At 38.5% G+C, this 21,334-nt stretch overlaps 1 protein-coding gene across 3 annotated transcripts in view; it reads left to right on the forward strand.

The window, feature by feature from the left end:
* Positions 1 to 15,125, forward strand: part of si:ch211-266o15.1 (zinc finger MYM-type protein 4) — a 28,388-nt gene extending 13,263 nt beyond the window's left edge. For 2 of the 3 annotated variants that reach the window (XM_052581078.1, XM_052581079.1), the window contains 17 exons: positions 1,408 to 1,749; positions 1,931 to 2,081; positions 2,622 to 2,794; positions 2,974 to 3,118; positions 3,312 to 3,428; positions 3,521 to 3,564; positions 3,848 to 3,995; positions 4,112 to 4,242; positions 4,328 to 4,460; positions 4,576 to 4,767; positions 9,164 to 9,258; positions 12,068 to 12,212; positions 12,370 to 12,521; positions 12,693 to 12,807; positions 13,822 to 14,070; positions 14,192 to 14,315; positions 14,573 to 15,125. In XM_052581078.1, the coding sequence (XP_052437038.1) occupies positions 1,408 to 1,749; positions 1,931 to 2,081; positions 2,622 to 2,794; positions 2,974 to 3,118; positions 3,312 to 3,428; positions 3,521 to 3,564; positions 3,848 to 3,995; positions 4,112 to 4,242; positions 4,328 to 4,460; positions 4,576 to 4,767; positions 9,164 to 9,258; positions 12,068 to 12,212; positions 12,370 to 12,521; positions 12,693 to 12,807; positions 13,822 to 14,070; positions 14,192 to 14,315; positions 14,573 to 14,783 (2,667 nt within the window). In that variant the 3' untranslated portion in view covers positions 14,784 to 15,125. The remainder of the gene's footprint in view (positions 1 to 1,407; positions 1,750 to 1,930; positions 2,082 to 2,621; positions 2,795 to 2,973; positions 3,119 to 3,311; positions 3,429 to 3,520; positions 3,565 to 3,847; positions 3,996 to 4,111; positions 4,243 to 4,327; positions 4,461 to 4,575; positions 4,768 to 9,163; positions 9,259 to 12,067; positions 12,213 to 12,369; positions 12,522 to 12,692; positions 12,808 to 13,821; positions 14,071 to 14,191; positions 14,316 to 14,572) is intronic. The other variant, XM_052581080.1, reaches the window with a different exon arrangement.
* Positions 15,126 to 21,334: the final 6,209 nt, after the last annotated feature.

A 21,334-nucleotide genomic window follows, 5' to 3' on the forward strand; every position in this document is an offset into this window, starting at 1 on the left:
AAGTGTACGGCTAATAATAATAATAATAATAATAATAATAATAATAATAATAATGCATTTTATTTAAGGCGCCTTTCAAACCATTTAAGGTCACCGTACAACAAGTAACAACAGTAACAATATTAAAACAAATAATAACAGAAAATAACAATGTCAATAAAAAACAGCAATAATATTAGAATAGCACAACATATTGTGGAATACTATATTAAGACTTTATATATAGGCTTTATGAACAGATAGGTTTTGAGAGATTCTTGAAGTACTAGCATCACTAGCAGATAGTACCGCCGCTCCCTATATGTAGAGTACGCAGTCTTCGTAGGGCACCAACTCCCAGAGGGGTCACCATCCCAGTTGCTCATTAAAAAAAAAAAAAAAAAAAAAACATGCGCCATTCTCCCATCCGCACTCGCGACCACTCGGACATTTGCAGATGAATGTTCGTAATTGATGGATGGACATCTATGCCCGGGTAAAGGACATCAGCAATCCGGCACAGAAAAAAGAAAAACAAAGTAAAAAACAAAACAAAAACAGGCATAAAGTTGGCTTGACATTGGACATTCGAGAGTCTCAAATTTAGGGACCGTCTCTAAAGTTACATGTGATATTATTATACTCTTTTCTAATGTCAGTAGCATTTGAAGAGAATGACTTACAGTCATAAAAACAACTGTAATTGTTCATCTAGGTGACAGCTATAATGCACAATTAAATTGAATGTTTGATATTTATTAAAACAAACTGTAAGTCATATGTAAATTATGCTACTTTTTCAAATGGGCTCAAACGCAAATTTGAAGCTCAATAGCATTTGAGGAAAAAGACTTGCAGTCACAAACAATTATAATGTGTTCATTTAGGTGTCAGCTACGACTTATAAATTTTTTATATATATTAAAATAAAGTGTTACTAAAGTTATATATATTGTTCTGTGTATGTGATTTCAAAGTCTAGACGGGTCGGATTAACCCTTTAACTGCCATATCCCTTAAAATTTGATTGCCAGAGGGTTACTGTAAATGCTTATGCCCGCTGGGCACAGTTTTCCCGATGCCACCGGGGTGGTGTTGCACTGACGGCTTGAGCCCGCCATCGCTGCTTGCAGCTATATTTTATTAATTGTTTTACAAATGTGATGTGATGGACATTATTTCTATCCACATTTATATATATATATATATATATATATATATATATATATATATATATATATATATACTTCTGTTCCTTTGTAATTAAAATAATTATTAGATTATAGTAGTTTGTGTAGTATATATACCTGCTTGTTTGTGGATGTAAGGCTTCAACTGCTCTCTTTCCTCTGCAAAGTTATAATGGGTTTAGTAAATCAGAGGAGAATTATTATTATTATTATTATTATTATTATTTTTAATCTATAGGAGAAATTGAATGCATCTGTACCTCATAACCAGATGAACGGAAACTCACATGGACCTCAGCCTCAGAGCGCCGCACCACCTCGACCTGCCCCCGACCATCTTCAGCCCGCTCAAACGTTATCCAGTGTTCCTGCCCCAAACCACAACCCTCCCCCACCTTTTGTACCACCATCCAATCAGAATCCAGTTTCGACTTACGTGCCGGCTCCTAGTGTGGTAAACTCACAAGACGCCCAGCAGCAACGGCCAAACAAGCCTCCCTCGTCCTCCGACACAGTACGGCTGACATGCAAGCAGTGCCAGAATCAGTTCAGCTCAAAGCCTGAGGTTTTCCAGTTCAAGGTACGGCTCCCGAAAACGAGAGCAAGAGTGACAGAATCACAGCCATATTGATATTCAAAAGTGATGTTGCTTTTTATACAGCACCTCTATAAGCTTCAGACAATATTGGCCAGTTCATTATTTTGCAAAATTATTCTTTTGTAGTTCTTCAAAAATGACTTTTTCTCTTTTTTTTTTTTAGGGTCATGCAGGGTTGTTCTGTTCTCGAGCATGTTGCGACACATATAAGAGGGAAAGCAATGTGAAGGTTTTGTGCGAATACTGCAAAATAGAGAAAGTGGTCAAAGACATCATCACATATGAAAAGCAGCCGAGACCTTTCTGCTGTGAAGGTTTGAGAAAACTCTTTAATTGATTCTAATTTCAGTGGTTCTTTATGGAGCCCCCACACATGACATGGGGAACTGGTTCCTTAATTTACTTTGTTCCCTCCTTTTTGTTAATCATGGGCACAATTTCCTAATTTGTTCCCTTGTTTTAGTTAATTTAAAACAAGGTGATGAATTGGTAAATTGTGGCAACATTTAACTACAGTGTGAGAAAGAATTAGTAAATTGTGGCCGTAATTGAACAAAAATTAGGGAATTCATAAATCATGAATTAACAAATTGTGGGAACGAATTCTTACTTAATGGACACGATATTCATGTATATCTTTTTTCGTCTCAGTTCGCAATAGTATTATTACTTTTCTTTTCATTCTACACTTTCATTTACTTGCTTAAAGTAAACAGTTGAGTTCATGTTTGATATATAATGTGAAATCTTGAAGAAATACAAGTCAAGGACTTTTCTAAATAATGGTTGGTGTTCATGCCTCACTTTTCCACATACATTTACTTGCCTTTCATTAATTCTTTCTTCTCCTATAGGCTGTAAACTGCTTTTTAAACACGACCTTGCCAAACGACATGGAGGTCAATGCAGGGTTTGTGCCTACTGTCAAAACATGACCCACAAAACCATTCAGAACTTCTTCGGGGGCAAGCTTGAGGAGTTTTGCACAGAGGAGTGCATGTCTCTCTACACAGTGCTCTTTTATGAGGTTAGGGATAACAAATGTTATGGGGAGGGTGGGCTCTTAGCTGCAGCTCTTCTTTATTTCTTTAAGAAAGCCTTTCAATCATCTCTTTGCTTTTGTATGCTATATGTACACTGTTGAATACTTTATGCCTTTTTTAAATTTTCTAATTTTTGCTTTATTTCTGCATGAATTTATATCAGATGGCCAAGTGTCATGGCTGTAAGAATCAGGGCTCACTAAAGGAAAGCCTCGTGTGGGATGGAACAACAAGACACTTCTGTAACCTGTCCTGTTTGCTGCAGTTCTGTTCAAAGTGCATTACACCTCATCAGCCGGCAAGCAACGGTAGTCACCATGTAGTTCTTTATATAAAACCATATAGTAGAGCTACCAATTGACATTGTGTTTTAACACATTTATTTGGTGTAGTGAAACCTTATGATAAAGACCCTCAGTGCAGTGTTCCTACTGTAAACTGTGATTATCAAAACTGATTTTATTATGAGAAGGACTCACTCTTGTTGTTTCGTGATTGAAGGTACAGTGTCTAACACCACTACAGTCCAAGCTCCATTGTCCCTGTCGAAAGACATGCCTGTAATTGGTGGTGTGGTGTCGCTGGCCTCCACATTACCTGGAAATACTGCTCTCACAGGTATTCAGCTGTCATGGTTTCTTTGTGTCTTTAAATGGAATCAAACTGCAAAATTTTTTCATTTGTTTTGATTATATTATTTTTCTTTGCAGGAGCTCTACCTACCTCAAATGCCAGCTCAAAAAACATGGGTGAAGTAAGTTCTGATGCACACATTTTAAATTTTAGAAACCAGAAACTCCCCAAACTTTTGAATGGTAGTGAATGTAAAGATGCATTTATCAAAGGTTGATGAAATAACAGTTAAAGTAACTAAGGAGAAAAAGGTTTTACGCTTACAGAATAAATAAAACAAATAAAGGTGTATGATATATATATTTTTTAAGTGTAGGGATTGCCATTGGCTACTGAAATTTGTTTTGTAAAAATCTTTTTGCCAAAATGTGATTTTCAGCCTTTTAAATGTAATTTTGTAATAGGCCAGCACACAAACCGATGCTGCAGTGGCTGGTGTTCCAAATCGGAGAATGCTGAAGAACAAAGCTCTCATGTGCAGACCTATTACTGAAGAGCAAGGTGTCCAGTGTCAGCCAGAGCCTCCAGTACCTCCACATTCATATCAAACAGGTTGGCCTTCCTCACTTTTACTATCATGCCTGACAGAAGTCATTATGCCATACAATCAAAAGCAATACAAAATATCTTTAAATAAAATGTTGCATTAACACTTTCCCCGTCCTCAGTGATAGATGAAAACGGAGAGACGGTGAAGCTGGTGCCAGTGCCGGTGCCCATCCCAGTGCCAGTCTACATCCCAGTGCCAATGCATCTTTACACCCAGTACACACCATTTCCACTGGGCCTACCTCTACCGGTATGTCATCTTTCTAATTATCTAAACTTATTCTGTGCTATAGTTTAAAGCTCTTCTTGAATCATTTTGTACTGTTATCACACAGCTGCCTGTTCCCATGGTCATCCCTGGATCTCAAGAGACTGCCGAACAGAAAGACACTAAATGTAGCCTGCCTGCTCAGAGCTCAGTAGAAGACGACGAAGTGGAGAAGGGAAAAGACAAGCCTGCATCGCACGGTACATGAACATAATTGATTGCTATTGGACCTTTTGCTTATCCAGATATTTCTATCCAAATAAACTCCTTAGGTTCTTCAGTATTTGATTGCATTGCATTTATTGTCTTGCTCAGACCAGGGCAGCACTTACAGTGGTGATCTGGAGTCAGAGGCCAGATCAACACCCTTCAGCTGGGCAGATGCTGAGGATCCAGGAACCAGTGTGAAGCCACCGGTGCCATCGGTGGAACTAGAGCAGCCTGTTGCTGCACCAACTACGTCTTTGTCATCAGAGCAGCCAGATCTGGAAAATGATTTTCCTCGCTGTAAGTTAAGATTTAAGAAATGTTCATTGATTCAAATATTTTGTTGCCGTTAATCTCAAAGTAATTTTTTTCTTTAGCTAAACATGGAAACATTTTTGTGATATTGTCGATATTTCTTGAAACACATTGACTAAACTTGGTGCTAACTTAATGTTATTTTATTTTTCCAGCACTTTATGGACTTTGCACATTTGCACACTTTGGACTTTGTCATTGCACACAGAGTCCAACATTTTTTCCCCAAATTTTTGCACTTTAAATAAACAAATACAACCTCATGTTCTGTCAATCACGTTTTACACACTTCCTCCGAAACTTTCATCTGTCTTAAAAAAGATTTGGATCGTGTTCGATTTTCTGTGTTTTTCGTATCCGTAGCAAGCATTTTGAGAGGTTTTTTGACAATTCAGAGAATCACCATAGTGAACACAAGTGAACACCAAAATCCAGAATGGTGTCTGACAAGTTGATCCACTTTGTTTTGCAACACAAAGCATTGTAAAGGTCCTTGTACACTGAGTTCATTGAAATTGGTGGTCGTCTTTTTAACGTCGCTAGCAAAGCATCAAACTGAGCCACTAGCTATGTTTCCATCCAAAGATTCCAATTAAACTTATGCACAAAACTGGAGTATCGCATAAAGCAAACTGTAAAGCAAAACGTCTTGGTAGACTGACAATAAATATCCCTAAGAAAACTAGGAGAAGCCACTGAATATAACAATTTTCATATATGATAAATAACTTGTGCCTCGGAGTGAGCAGACGAAAGACAAATGCAGTCATTGATTTCAGAGGCGGATGCTGCTGTTTGTGAACGCAGTCGTATAAGAAATACTTTGACAGACTTTCCTCAGGCATTACAGAATGACAGTAACAACATAAAGATGCTGTGAACAAGATCTGTCCTCTGCTAGTCAAGTTATCTAGAAATACATCAATCCGGTACTCTGGATCAGTACCAGCTCCGATACTGGCATTTCTGCAGATCGGGTATCGGTCAGACGAGACAGATGCAAATCCGATATTGTGCGTATACTATTCTATGTTATTGTTGAGCCCCACAAAAGGCACAAAAACATTATAAAGCACCAAAAAAATTTAATCTGTGAGGTACAGATTAATATTGAAGTCATTCAATTCAAGTTCACACAAACTCTTCTCTCCGCTGCGGCTGTCTGTCATTCTACATTCAGGAATCAAACTGCGTGTCATATTCGGTTACTACAGTCAAAACGATGAAACTCAAGCGCACTGTAACTGAGGTTTAAAACTGTTCAAAGGAAATGCTCAATTAACTACCGCACAAATTTAATACACTACGTATCAATATCTCTTCCCTTTGTACTAGGGATTTCCGGTTCGCGAACAAATCGTTCGATTTAACCGGTTCTTCTTAGTGAACCGATTGAACCAGTTCACCAAATCTGACTGAATCTTTTAAAACGGATCATGTCTCCAGTAATCCACAAATTACTTAAATTATTCACTTTTTTAACGTGGCTGACTGACACTCTCTCAGAGTAATTAATTTACTCAAACAGTACACTGACTGAACTGCTGTGAAGAGAGAGGTGAAGATGAACACGAGCAGAGCAGCTTGTGTGTTGTACTAACTGTTCTATGTGGACTCGGAGGCTGCGCAGCCTGCTCTCTGTGACTCTGTATTGTTTCAAGCTCATCATTCTGCGCACAGGATGTGCATAAGCATTCTGTGCTGCTCTATATTGGCGCCTTTTGTACAGTCGTGGCCAAAAGTTTTGAGAATTACATAAATATTGGAAATTGGAAAAGTTGCTGCTTAAATTTTTATAATAGCAATTTGCATATACTCCAGAATGTTATGAAGAGTGATCAGATGAATTGCATAGTCCTTCTTTGCCATGAAAATTAACTTAATCCCAAAAAAACCTTTCCACTGCATTTCATTGCTGTCATTAAAGGACCAGCTAAGATCATTTCAGCAATCGTCTTGTTAACTCAGGTGAGAATGTTGACAAGCACAAGGCTGGAGATCATAATGTCAGGCTGATTGGGTTAGAATGGCTGACTTGACATGTTAAAAGGAAGGTGATGCTTGAAATCATTGTTCTTCCATTGTTAACCATGGTGACCTGCAAAGAAACGCGTGCAGCCATCATTGCGTTGCATAAAAATGGCTTCACCATCAAGGATATTGTGGCTACTAAGATTGCACCTAAATCAACAATTTATAGGATCATCAAGAACTTCAAGGAAAGAGGTTCAATTCTTGTAAAGAAGGCTTCAGGGCGTCCAAGAAAGTCCAGCAAGCGCCAGGATCATCTCCTAAATAGGATTCAGCTGTGGGATCAGAGTGCCACCAGTGCAGAGCTTGCTCAGGAATGGCAGCAGGCAGGTGTGAGCGCATCTGCACGCACAGTGAGGCGAAGACTTTTGGAAGATGGCCTGGTGTCAAGAAGGGCAGCAAAGAAGCCACTTCTCTCCAAAACAAAAAAACATCAGGGACAGATTGATCTTCTGCAGAAAGTATAGTGAATGGACTGCTGAGGACTGGGGCAAAGTCATATTCTCCGATGAAGCCCCTTTCCGATTGTTTGGGGCATCTGGAAAAAGGCTTGTCCGGAGAAGAAAAGGTGAGCGCTACCATCAGTCCTGTGTCATGCCAACAGTAAAGCATCCTGACACCATTCATGTGTGGGGTTGCTTCTCATCCAAGGGAGTGGGCTCACTCACAATTCTGCCCAAAATCACAGCCATGAATAAAGAATGGTACCAACACACACCCCAACAACAGCTTCTTCCAACAATCCAACAACAGTTTGGTGAAGAACAATGCATTTTCCAGCACGATGGAGCACCGTGCCATAAGGCAAAAGTGATAACTAAGTGGCTCGGGGACCAGAATGTTGAAATTTTGGGTCCATTGCCTGGAAACTCCCCAGATCTTAATCCCATTGAGAACTTGTGGTCAATCCTCAAGAGGCAGGTGGACAAACAAAAACCCACTAATTCTGACAAACTCCAAGAAGTGATTATGAAAGAATGGGTTGCTATCAGTCAGGATTTGGCCCAGAAGGTGATTGAGAGCATGCCCAGTCGAATTGCAGAGGTCCTGAAAAAGAAGGGCCAACACTGCAAATACTGACTCTTTGCATAAATGTCATGTAATTGTCGATAAAAGCCTTTGAAACGTATGAAGTGCTTGTAATTATATTTCAGTACATCACAGAAACAACTGGAACAAAGATCTAAAAGCAGTTTAGCAGCAAACTTTTTGAAAACTAATATTTATGTAATTCTCAAAACTTTTGGCCACGACTGTATTATAATACTGTTCTGTGCAAAGATTATTAATAGTTTTTCTTGTTCTGTCCTATCTATCACATGTTGCTGCCTTTATTACTGTGCTATACATTTAAAAGAAACGTCTTTTACATTCCTGTATAGAGATATATATATATATATATATATATATATATATATATATATATATATATATATATATATATATATATATATATATATATATATACTTATTTTTTCATGTATGTATTTTACAACAATACAAAGAGCAATGTGTAACATGTAAAAAAATTTAGACTTCACTTTTATTTGTAAATTCAATTTTTCACTAGATTTTATAAAATTATTGTGCACCCGTGATTTTTCTAGAGTATCTTTTGCTGCTGAATTATCTACTAACTGAGTTTATAATAGTATTTTTGTCATAGATTATATATTTTTTCATTTGTTGTTTTTAATTATAATGAAGTTGTTTATATGTAGTAGATTGATTAAACACACAAAAGAGTGATGATCAGGTCAACACAGAGAAGTAAAGAAATTCTACATGGTTAAAAAAAAAAACTGTGCTGGTATCGGATTGGGTCGGTATCGGCAGATACTCAGAATTTTCAGTATCGGATCTGTTATGAATTTTTTTTATTGTTGTATCCCTAAAGTTATCCTGTCACATAGCGCAATGTAACATGACGTTATCGATGTGCATGGAGGAATTTATTCTGTAAATGTGTTTTCATCATAGTTTATGTGCATTTCTTCCTAGCTACGCTATCTCAGGATTGGATGAACCCAATATTTCCTCTTTTTTTAAATTTCTCTCTCTTTTTAAGAAAATATCAGACTCCGTTTGCAAGGGCCTTAGGCCTTAATTTATGGCATGTTCTGATGCCCTTTTTTATTCATGATTAAACATATGTGAGTAATATTTCATTCTTGATGAGTTATGGTGATAATTAAAACACAAATGATATTTCTGGAATACTACTAATACGTGATTCGGTGACCTTGCGCATTTTTTATCTTGTGCATTAAAACAGAATTTTTACAGATTTTGTGCTTTTGTAACGTGGCAAATCTCCCAAAATTGTAACACGCGTTATGTAATTTCACAGCAACAGTTGACCCTGGATCAGCTAAAGAGAACAGACTGGTATTGACGCTGAAGAGACGTAAGAGGGGCAGAGACGGCCACCCTCCCAGAAAAAGGGTATGTAATCTGACAGAATCAGATTCCTGGCTTTTTGAGGAGACATTTGTCACGGGCGACAGAACGACAGAGAATCGGCCAGAGTCTTTTCACAGTTTGGAAGGTTGAAGTGTGAAGTCTGTTAAAGTGGGTTGTTTTTAATACAACTTTTAGATGCATGAAATGTTTCCAGAATCTTTTGTCCAATTATGAAGTCTGCCAAGTGAAAGGTTGAAAGTCTTAAATGTCTTGTTTTTTTACTTGAATCGGTTATCATAATGGTTCTGAAAGTGAATGGTTTAGAAGTTGATCTATATATTTAGAGCACACTGACTTCAGAAAGACTATTTCTTTCTCGAGAGCTTAGTTTAAAAAAAAGATTTTTTAACATATAAGATCATTTGGCTGTATCTTGTCAAAGACTGTTAATTGCTCCAAAACACTTGTATTATTTCTTGCATTGTGTTATATTGGTAGTTTACAATTATGACTGGTCATTTTTTTTTTTTTTGCCATGACAAATAATAGGCATTGATGTTTTCCATTTGTCAATGGCATATCACAACACTGTTTTTATAAAAAAAAATTGTACATGGAGAAGTTGTGGAAAGTTATATTGAGATATGTACCTTTGGTTATACAAGACATTGTGCAATAAACTATTCAATTTCAAAAGCAGATGAACAAATGGAATTGCTGTTGTTGAAAATTGGGCTAATTTGTGGAAAATAAATTCAAATGTTGTGGACCATTCAATAAACATGAAATCAGTCAGAGGAATCTGTGTACACCTGGCTGAATGAATTCAATAAAATATTTAATTTAATATATAATGTCACTGTTGTCCCTGGAAATAAGCAGTATTGTTCATGCCATATTGGCAGAAAAATGAATCAAAAAGCTCTAAGAAAAATCTGAATCCAGTCCTGGTTTTGGATGTGCTATGAAAAAAGACATGGTTAAAATGATAGTTCACCCAAAAAAATTACAATTCTGTCAGAAATGACATTTACTCCATGTAATTCTTAACTTGTATGATTTCTTCTGTGAAACAGATGAAGTCTAATTACATTTCATTTGTTGGTGATCCATTCCTTTTAACACTTCTTATTCATACGAGTAGTGTGCTGAAATTAAGGATGTAGATGTCATAGTCCCATCATCCCCTATAGACTGTCGCTCATTACAGAGCTTTACTACTAATAAAACTCCTCTTTTTTTCAAATCTTAAAATACTGGCTCCAGTTCTATTGTGAGTTAAGCTTAAACTATGAAGAATTGGTCTTTTTATTGTTACTTTTCTCATTTCTTGGACTTGGTACCCCACAAGTAAAAAATAGCAGAGAAAAAAATTAAATATGAAAGATTTGATACACCACATCCTATCCCTGAATTCAAACATCTTTAGGAGGACTCTTGAAAAGGGTATTTTCCAGAAAGAAATGCAATGGAAAATTTGGTTCATAAGATGTAAATTTGAAGTTTCGCTAGAGAGGAATTGACAGAGACCTCAAAACTGCCACCAGAAATCTTCAGGAACATTTTTATCCTGACAGGAAAGGAAGAACAGGGTGCAGTGAGAAGTGTGATGCTGTCAGATGGCATTTGGAAGGTTTGTTTCCCTCCGGAGGAAACCTGGCAAATTGGACGCTCTAGCTTGTTTAAAGTGTGAAGCAGAGGCTGTTTAGAAAAGAATGCTGAAAGATACCAAGAACTTTGTACATAACACCACGCAGCCAAATACAATGAGACTGAATGCAGGCCAGATGGGGACAGAAGAAGCTGAAAGTGAAGGAGATGATGATGGAGGAGTAGTTGCCATGGAGGCTGCTGCAGTTGAAGAAAGTCGCCATAAAAGGAGATGAATGTAGCGGCATCTGTTAAAATGGTTTTCTTTTTTTCTTCTTTTTTTAACAGTCTGAAGTGTCTGCGCCTGCTTTTCTACAATTGAAATGTTATCATTTATGTCTTTACTTCGTCTCAGGCATTTTAGCAGGCTTTTAAGTATTATACCTCTTGAGGCATTCTTTCTTTGGCTTCAGTGATGTATTTGTTTATTGATATATTTATTATTTCTAGAGAGAATGTAGTGCCTTTGTTTATGTTATCATTATTATAATTATATAGTTTAATGTTATCAGTGTAGCATTCACATTTTTGCCAGTATAATTCTTGCTGCCTCTGATGGGGGAAAATTTTCTCTTTTTCTTTTCTTTTTTTAATAAATGAGAAAGTGAAGGGGTCATTGTATTAAACGTTTCACTAATTACTGGTTCACTGTGCATTTATCCCGATTATTACATTACTACTTACCAATTAAGTTAACAAATATTAAATAGTGATTACATTTGAGTTTTCGTTCTCTTGCTTGTAGATGAGCTTCAAGCTTCCTAATCATCCAAATGACAACATGCACACTAAAACAATATTAATTAATAATATTACTATAATAGATAAAATATAATCTAATAATAGAATAGAATGTTACATTTTCAATGTAATCTGCCTCTATTTTAAAAAGATAGTTACAGTGTTATTTCAGTATTATATAATAATATAGTATTTTTTAATGTTTTGAATTAGCTTTTATATTTTCATTTTAAGGTTTAGTAATTTTGTACTTTTAGATAATCTATTAAATGTAAAAACAAAAAAAAATCTTAATTTTTAGTAATTTTAGCACTAAGACGTACTCTTTTTTTTTACTATCCCGAAGATCCACGATTCGGCATATGTTTTAAGATATTGTGTACTCCATTTGTTTTATTTGGTTTAATTTTAAGTTCAAGATTGTCTAGAAGTAAAACTGGTGTTTTTGTGTCTCGTTCAGGGTCGAAAGCGATCTGGCACGGATACGACGGGCGGTGTTTGGCTCAGTACCTCCAGCTCAAAGCTCAACCAAATGTACGGAGTCAAAGCCTGGGCCAGCTGGGTGAGAATGAAAACAGGACAGAGCGAGCAGGAGCAGCAGTCCCGTAAGTTCACACATATGGGTCAGAACACGGAGTCGCTACCTCTCCGTCTGCTTCATGACTCACGCAGCGTGTGTCATTAGTAAAGGTCACCGTCACAGTTTGTGTGACCCACCATGTGTCTTAACAACTTCTTCTTCTCCCACTGTGTTTAATTCAGGAGGCTCCATGACAATGAAGGAGGATGTGTTGCAGTGCACTTCTGCGGATCTCGGTTACGGTCTGTGCCGTTTCATCAAGGAGGTCCGCAGGCCGAACGGCGAGCCTTATGAACCCGATAGCATCTACTACCTGTGCCTGGGCATTCAGCAGGTTTGACCCTAAAAATAAATCATTTGCCCCTAAATCCAGCTTGATCCTTTACTACACCTTTGCTTCAGATAAATGAATTCATTTTGAGATGTGTTTTTCTTTCCTTTTTTGATATTGTAAAATGTTCTAATAAGCATTTTCAATGACATTCCGTCTTCACACGATTTTTAGTGCCTGCTTGAAAATGAGCGTCTTGAAAATATCTTCACGGATTCACTCTACAGTCAGTTCATCACTGACATCACCACACTGCTGAAAGACTGGGGAAATTCATTGCCTCCTGGAGGTAAATGTCCTTCTCAACATTTCCTCATTTTTGTTTAATGTAGAAAAAAAAACTAATTTATTATCAAATATACTGTAAAAAAATCAACCACCCCAAAATTTTTGACCAATTTATGAGCCCATATTAACAGCTCATTTCTGGCAGTTCTGGACACATCATCCAATAAAGCTTATATTGTTCAGAGATATTATCAGTATGAATATGCACAACATTTACTTATTTGTATGCACACTAGCATATGAGAGTCTTGACTGTTTACATTAAAAGCTGATTAGCTTAATACCTTGAAATGTCATGCATTGCTAATAAAAAAAAAAAAATTAATTGCATTTTTGTAATTGTATTGTCGTGCACAGTTTCACATTATTTCAATGGAGAAACTGCATGGAATATTTTATACTATTGAACCAGTGTTATTTTAGTGTCTTTGAGATGTTATTATAGTTTTAGTTTATTTTCTAGTTTTAATAAAAACATTTTTTGTAGATTTATTGTTTTAATTTCAAATTTATCAAATTAAACTAAATGAAAATGTTTTCTTGGCAGCAGACTGAAATTAAATGAAAACTATCACTAGTTAAAATTTGTGAGAAACTCTTCATTAAAATACATACCCTTCCTACTTTTTTAAATTGATGAATAGTGAAAGTAAAGACATTTATCATCCAAAAACATTTATCTATTCCAAATAATATACTCCACAAAAATACTAATAGTTTTCAACATTGATGTTAAGAAATGGTACTTGAGCACAAAATCAGAAAAATTAGAATGATTTCTGAAATATCATGTGACAAGACTGCTTTGACATCACAGGAATAAATGACATTTTAAAATATTTTAACAGTTTTAAATTGTAATGATATTTGACAATACTACTGTTTTTAGTGAATTTGGATCAAAAATCTACCCAACCCCAAACTCTTTTTGTCCCTGCTACAAGATTAAAAAATTCACTCTGCTTGTGAATAGGCTCTCAAGGTGATTATGACATCAGTTTTTCTGTTTCTTCAGGATATATACACTCACGGGTCGAGGAGGAGTACCTTTGGGAATGCAAGCAGCTGGGCGCTCTGTCTCCCATTGTTCTGCTCAACACGCTGCTGTTTTTTGGATCCAAGTTGCTCAACCTCAAAACGATTGAAGAGCATCGACGCCTTGCATTCTCCAAAGTCTCCCACTGCTCAAAGACCACCAAAAATGGCATGACCGCTTATCTTTGCTTCAGATTTCCTAGCAAGGAAGAGGAAAAGGACAAAAAAGGTAAGGGCTGTGTTGAAGATGCAATGGCCACATGGTGTTTAAATCATTACAGAGCTTCTAGTCACGAGAGCGTGCATCTGTGCTCATAAGATTTCTTGATTTGTGTTAATTGAACATCAAGCACCAGCTGGTAAAAGGAGGAGAGAGGAAGAGACGGTGGAAGAGGAGATTTTGGAGATGCCTGAGAATGTGGAGAACCCTTTACGCTGTCCTGTCAGACTCTACGAGTTTTATCTCTCGAAATGGTGGGTGTTATTTTAAAGGGTTAGCTCACTCAGAAATGCAAGTTGTCATGAATCACTTACCGTTGTGTCATTCCAACCATGTATTTATGTTTTCAGTGAAAATGACATTTTCATGATTTGAATTGTGCTGATGCTTGAACGATGCACCACACAAAATGAGCTTCATTCAAATTGCTCTTGCTTGAAGCAGAAGTGCTCTTTTTCTGATGCTTTTAGGAAAAAGACTTTCTAATGTTCATTCTCTTGTATATCCACAGCTCAAACTCTGTGAAGCAGCGTCCAGATCTTTTCTACCTGCAGCCCGAGGCCTCCTGCCACCCCAGCAGCCCTGTGTGGTACTCAGCCCAGCCACTGGATCGCACCATGATGGAGAGCATGCTCACACGGATCCTAGCTATACGGGACATTCACCTGGACTCTAAACATCAGCAAAAGGACCTGGACTCATCAGATGAGGAAAGCTCTTAATGAAAACCTACAAACTTTGAGATCTTGCTATAAAAAATAAAATAAAAAAAACCCATCATGAGACATTTAATGACATCTGCATACTACTTTTTTTCGGGTGAAAAAAAAAACAAAACAAAAAACGAATGGAACTGAATTGTGCACAAGCTCAACGGACATTCCTTAAGTCATTTATTCTATCATGAATGTTACAGAAAATGAAATTTGGAGGGAATTGTTTGGTTTTTAGTTATAGTAGATATTGTTTCTCAGTATTTAGTATTATTTAGTGAAAGCTTTTTAAGTTTAAACATACATCATGTCATTGTTGGTAACCATTGAAAATATATATGAATTCTCAGATGTACGACTGGTTTACTTCTTGGGTTGCCCTTGATTTTAACCTGCTTTCTACACAATGGCTACTTTTGATTTGTAAAGGATCATTCACACTGAAAACAGTTTGCAGCCACAAAGCAAGCACAAATCATTCGCTTTAAGTGAGTATTGGTGATTTAAGCAACTTTTGGTGATGCTAGAAAAATAAAAACACTCCACTATGAGAGGAGAGACTCTAAAAGATAGAAATCCTATTTTGAAAATGTGCATATTCCCATGTGCATAAGATGCATGGAGGAAAACTATCATGTTTTAATGTTCATATCTGCTGAAATATTTTTTTCTAGACCACAGACATACAGGCACAGATGGCCTCAAAGCTCCAATTTTAATTACACTGGGTCTGTAAGAAACAGATATTTTAAAAAGTTTTCTTTCTGACAGTCAAGACCTTGCTTGGTTTCTGTAATTAGATGTCTTACTTCTAAAGATGTTAATGCAACATTCATAAGTGTGATGCATTCATGGAGTCAAAGTGTCATGTCTCAGTCAATAGAGGGCAGTCCTGCTTTGTTAGTTCAAGTGACAGGACCTTGACAGGGCAACAATGGGGAATCAAATAAGCAATGTTTAGCCACATGATTATGCTGATATTTGCACAGATAGATGCAGCGCCAACCTACGATGTAAAGCCAATTGTCATTCGCTACCATGGTAACAGAGACAAGAGCTGTTGCTTTTGCTTCACACTGGATTCTGAATGTGCTGCTGCTGTTGAGAATCATGCAATTCAGATATGAAAAGCACTTATATATATATGTATGCATCAGCCTTAAGTAATGCAATCACTGTCTGGCTTAACCTGAACGTCCCACATCAGGACCTCTAATTTAGCCTGCACTGAATTTCAGCATTGCCTGGCTAACATAATGGGAGCAATATACAAGTGAGGCAGCTGAACTATTTATATCTACAGTTGTTGAAGGGCAAACGCTGTTTGCCTATATCTCCATATCATACATGTACAATTGGTCATGGTGGACAGATCATGTTTATATTGCCTGTTCAAAAAGAGTGTGTGGGCGTGCTCCGGGCAGATGAGGTGTGATTCGAGAGGGTTCGAGAGTGTGTGGGAGAGAGAATTACAACAAAGACAGACAATCTGGCAGTGGATGACTGAATCGTCGTTTGGAAAATGCACAATGTCAAACTTTGCTTTCTTAAAAGCCATGCTGTTGGCGCAATTTGTGCTAACCATTTAATTTAAATAAGGTTTTTATTTACACACATAAGACAAGGATATTGGCAAATTCAGATAATGTCTGATGAAAATCTAAGCCACCTTATTAGAGGTCAAACCAAATTGAGATAAAAGTGACTGAAAGGAAATTAAATGAGTGAGGCAAAAAAGTCCTAAGCTCCTGATAAGTGCTAAAGCCCTGAAGCAGCCTCAGAACTCAGGGGAGGGAGCTGAGAGAGTGATAGTGAGACAGTAAGAGAGAGGAGGGAGAAAAAGAGCTGCCGTTAGTGTTGAAATGAGAGGCTATTTATCAAACCAACTGTGTTTCTGTGTGATGAAGGACAAGAGTCTGAGTGCTGCAAGATAATGCTGGAGAACAGATTGAATACCTGGATTCCTGTACACTTTTCAAACCTGGACCACCAGCGCACAAGGGACTTGGACCGACCATCTGTCATCCTGCGATGCTTTGATTGCTAGAGTTACGTCAGTGATTAACAACATGAAGAGGGGCAATGCAAAGAGACCATGGAGAAGTGTTATGTCACATTTGAATGAGGAAGAGAAGTGAGTTTTTGCTCTAATACTGTGCATTTTTGAAGTGTAAAGATGCTGCCTCAGGAGAATGGGAGCTCTAAATTTGGAACATAACTGTTTATATCTGGCTAAACGGAGGGGATAGACAGAAATACAGCTTTTTTATGTCTATGAATGAAAAGCTAATCTGTTTAGTGGATATGTAATGCTAACTGACTCACAAAGTTGCTTCCTTCCCACTTGATTTTGCCGTCAAACTATGCGTTTGAGGGAAGCATGTTTTATTTTTATTTCCAGTGGAGATACTGAAGCTATTTCTTGAGTATCTGAAGCCATTTCTTCAAGTATTTTCAGTTTTTGATTTAATCTAAAATGATTGTCTCCAATAATTTCTAAGAAGATCTGGTACACATGCTCTGGCAACGTCATGCTTTAGACTTCTGGAATATTGAATTGGAGGTCGTGTAGGAGGCCAGCGTCAAGAACTGACACAATGGGAAAACCATTAAGTCGACCAGGCTGCTTACGGCAGAGCCCTTGTTGTTCGAAAAAAGGGGATGACAGAGAGGGCTACAATGAAGATGGGTACATCCCTCAACGCTCCATTTATGACACAATGTGCATCAATGAACAGATTGACCACAGTTCCGCACATAGCACTCTAGGTTCAAGAAGGGGTCGAGAAACTGACTTTTCCAGTAATGGTTCCCTGGGAGCAGGTGGAGACATGTTTGACACAAGGTCTTCTGTGCTAGGCAGCAGTGGCAGAAAACTGGATGAGAGGTTCATTTTTGATTCTCTGAAATTAGCAAATGATGAATTGAGCAAGTCACCAAGAGGGTTTGTGAGGTCAGCGTCCCCCAGCGTATCCTGCAACTCTGCTCCAAGTGGATCCATGAACAAGAGGCTTCATCACCAGGACAGTGCCAAAAAGGACAACCTCTGCCGCCACTCCTGGAAGGTTTTGTCTCCACCAAAGTTCCCAGAAACATTTGAACTCTCCTTAGGGGAAAAGACTTACTTAAATCCAGGAGTTGCCTTCTTTCCAAACAGCTTCACTGCCCCTCAGATTTCCCCCTTCTCTGGGTCCCCTTTTTCCACTGGAACGCATACACCTTCTGTGTTCTTCTCTCCCTCTCCATTGCCCTACCATCAGCAGTTCAACAGGCAGTCATTACCAACCCAACCATCTTCACCGAGACCACCTCTGTCAGAGTTATCAGTAAGTGCCCTGATGTGTGGTCCAGGAGACCAAGACAAACTAGAGATTGGCCAAGGTATGAGGGACAATGGGGGCATGGCAAAAGATAACCTGTTTCTGACTTTTAAACCCCAGAACATTGAGCCTGAGAAAGAACCACCACCAACTACCCCAGAACCTGAAACAGACACTACGCCCCTTCTGCGCTCCCAAACGTCAAAAAGACCTGCCATCTCCCCTACACCAATGGAGTCCACCTGGCCCCGGCGACTTATTGGAAGGAGGAGGACGGTAAGACAAGGTGGTGCAGTTCATAACCTCCCGATTCTTCCCCCACTACCGTCTCTGCTAATCCGGAGTGTCTCTGACAAAAAGACCATTCCTCGTCTTTCACCGTTCCCAGAGCACCAGGGGAATGTGGATGGACAGCTCGGCAAGTCTATGTTAACAAGAGATTTGAAGGATTGCTCACTACAGGAATGGAAGCTCTTGCGGGAGCAAGAGGAACGTAAACCTGAAGCATTCAAAATTGAGAGTGTGATTGAGGAAGCTTTAGAAGAAGAGAGCAAAACTGTGTTCATACAGGAGATCGTTGAGCCAGGCATTGATGAAAATACCACTCCAGAATGTGAGGAAGAGAACTGGGAAGCTGTGTTAGAGATGGTTAATTTGCTTTGGGATGAGACTTGCAGTGACGATTTGCAAAGTATTGGCTCCCTAAGGCGCTGGCCTCTTTTACATCCTCCATCGGGGTTTGGTGGCTCACAAGCTCCATCAGGTACAAGCTCAGAATTGGGTGCTGAAGATATGTTGGAGATTGAGAGAATGGACAGAGAGGTTGTGGGAAGCCAAGATGTTGATGAACCACAATTTCAGTACAATTCACAAACATGCAAAGGTCAAAGTAATATTATTGTGACTCAGCCAGGGAGCCTTAAACTTGCTCACGAAAAGGTCCCAACCAGTTTAGATCTCACCATCATTGATGCCCAAATGGGAAACAAATATGGCCATAGCGAGTCACCAGATTCCAACCTGACACTAGACTCAGATTCAAGTGGTGTCTATATGTCAAATCCGAGCCAAACCAGTAGAGAGGACATCACTTTGTCAGATCTTGGAAGCATTACATCTCTTAGTCAAGGGGAAGAGGGAAAAGTCGACATCAAAAAGACTGGGACATACTCTTCGATTCCTTCAACTTTTAACCAAAAAGATCCCTCTGGGCTGAGAGCTAATAGCATAGAGCTAAGAAGGCAAGCATTTTGTAAAGAGATTACAACCAGAGCTACAGAAATAAAAGCACGCTTGAAACCTGTGGACACTGGATCTCAAACCCAAGAGATGCATTACACTGTGAACACATCAAAGAATGATATGCCTTTACCACTGTCCCCCTCCAAACATGAAGCTAAAGAAACGCTATTAGTCAAGAGCGATGCAGATCCATTCGTGGCCACAGATAGTTTTGTCTACCTGGCAGTGTCAGTGCTGCCCCAAACCACACAGGGAAATGTGACCAAAGCTCCAACAGAGGAGCCGTTGCCTCCTACTTCCTTTGCCAAACCTTGCCCTTACCCTGATGAATGTGACTTCCTCTCTACAGATAGTTTTGTTTACCTGGCTGCTCCTGACTGCCACCTGCTGGTAACGGAGGGACATTCGGTATATGACTCAAAAGATTCTGAATCAGAGGACAGTGGTTCTAAGGCAGACTTTGTTCTGGCCTCTGCTGTAGGAGGAGATAGCGACTGGGACTCAGACCTGACCGATTCTGAACCCGAGCCAAACTCTTCCAAGCCTGCATGGGACTACTGGGAGGAGCTAGAGCAGGGAGTGCTGCAGGCGCTATTTGGCGAGGACCAATCGGAGGCAGACAAACTGCTCCATGGCAACCAAGCTCAGCAGATTTCCTGCCAGCCTGGGGAGTTGGCTGCTATTGTTGTACAGGAGAGAGCTGAGCTGAAAGAGGTGTCCTCACAGTACACACAGGGGGCAGAGACGCACACTGAGGTGAAGTCTGTATCCTAACTCTTATTACTGCACTGGCAAACCAATTTTATTAGAGGCCATTTAAGAATTAGTAACATCATAAACAGGTATTTTAGTTTTTGTTATCCTTTCTTTTTCATTATGTACATATTATTTCCAAGTCGTGACTCCAACATCTACAGTACTCACAATAAAACTTAGATGTGTTCTTGATTGCAGTTTTGTTGAAGCACAGTTTAAGTCTCTCTTTCAAGCTGCATCTCTGTTTTAAAGTTTATGTCATGGTGGATAGCTTCATGGATTTATTAAGTTGTTATTGATTTCAATGTTATGTTGACCAGTAAGTATTTATGCTAACTGATAAGTCTGGCTATTAAATAGGTGATTGTGGATGCAATATGACTATCAGAGATCAAGCATATGAGCTTAAAATCTATTGCACACTTACGTTATGTCAGTAATAGATACTCTATTTGCTAAATGCTGTGTGCTCTGTATAACAATAATTAATGTTAAATGTTACTGAGGTAAGAACTGACTGTGATAAAGTACTGAGTGATGAATAGTGAATATGCTGATGTAGAAATTCTGACCTCATCAATAAAGGAGCACAGTTTAGAGCACAAATAATGCTTAATATGCAGTAAAATGTGTGTGCTTAGCTCAGTTTATAAACTTTAAAGGGAGAGTTGTTTCACCTGTTAACACGTTGCAAAGGTTATGCATTTGCCTGGGTTGTCAATAAATGAAATGTGGAGGATAAAAGTCTTCATTTTGTCACATAATTTCTTGTCATTATTGGCTGTTTTCTTAGCATGCTTTTGAATAGCATTCTCAGGCTCCACCTCCCTTTAGCCTCCTTTCCATCTCTCCATCTGTCTCATGGCCTATATATATATGATTTCTCATGTGAATTATTTGGGATCAGAGTGAAGTCTAAAACTCTGGTGGTGTTGTAGGGGCCAAATGGGCTATTTTTAGTTAAATTAATTAGTTCAGTGTAAATGAGGCCAAACTGAATGCATTGTGTGCCAAGATAATACATAAGTGGGTCGAGTGTCAGCAAACACACTATATCCTGGTGTCTATGCTGCTGGAGTGGATTTTGCTGCCACCCATCGTTGTTCCTCAGTAACCTACATTATGGTCATTTTGTTCCATCTGTTATGCATCAGGTACCTCACTGTTGTTCCTGGGTCCAACCTGAATCTTTTGGTTTTGACCAAATATCCTGCAGCAACGCATGACATGCATTCCCAGCAC

This window comes from Carassius gibelio, chromosome B17 (genome assembly GCF_023724105.1).
Source record: "Carassius gibelio isolate Cgi1373 ecotype wild population from Czech Republic chromosome B17, carGib1.2-hapl.c, whole genome shotgun sequence".
In the NCBI taxonomy this organism is placed as follows: domain Eukaryota; kingdom Metazoa; phylum Chordata; class Actinopteri; order Cypriniformes; family Cyprinidae; genus Carassius; species Carassius gibelio.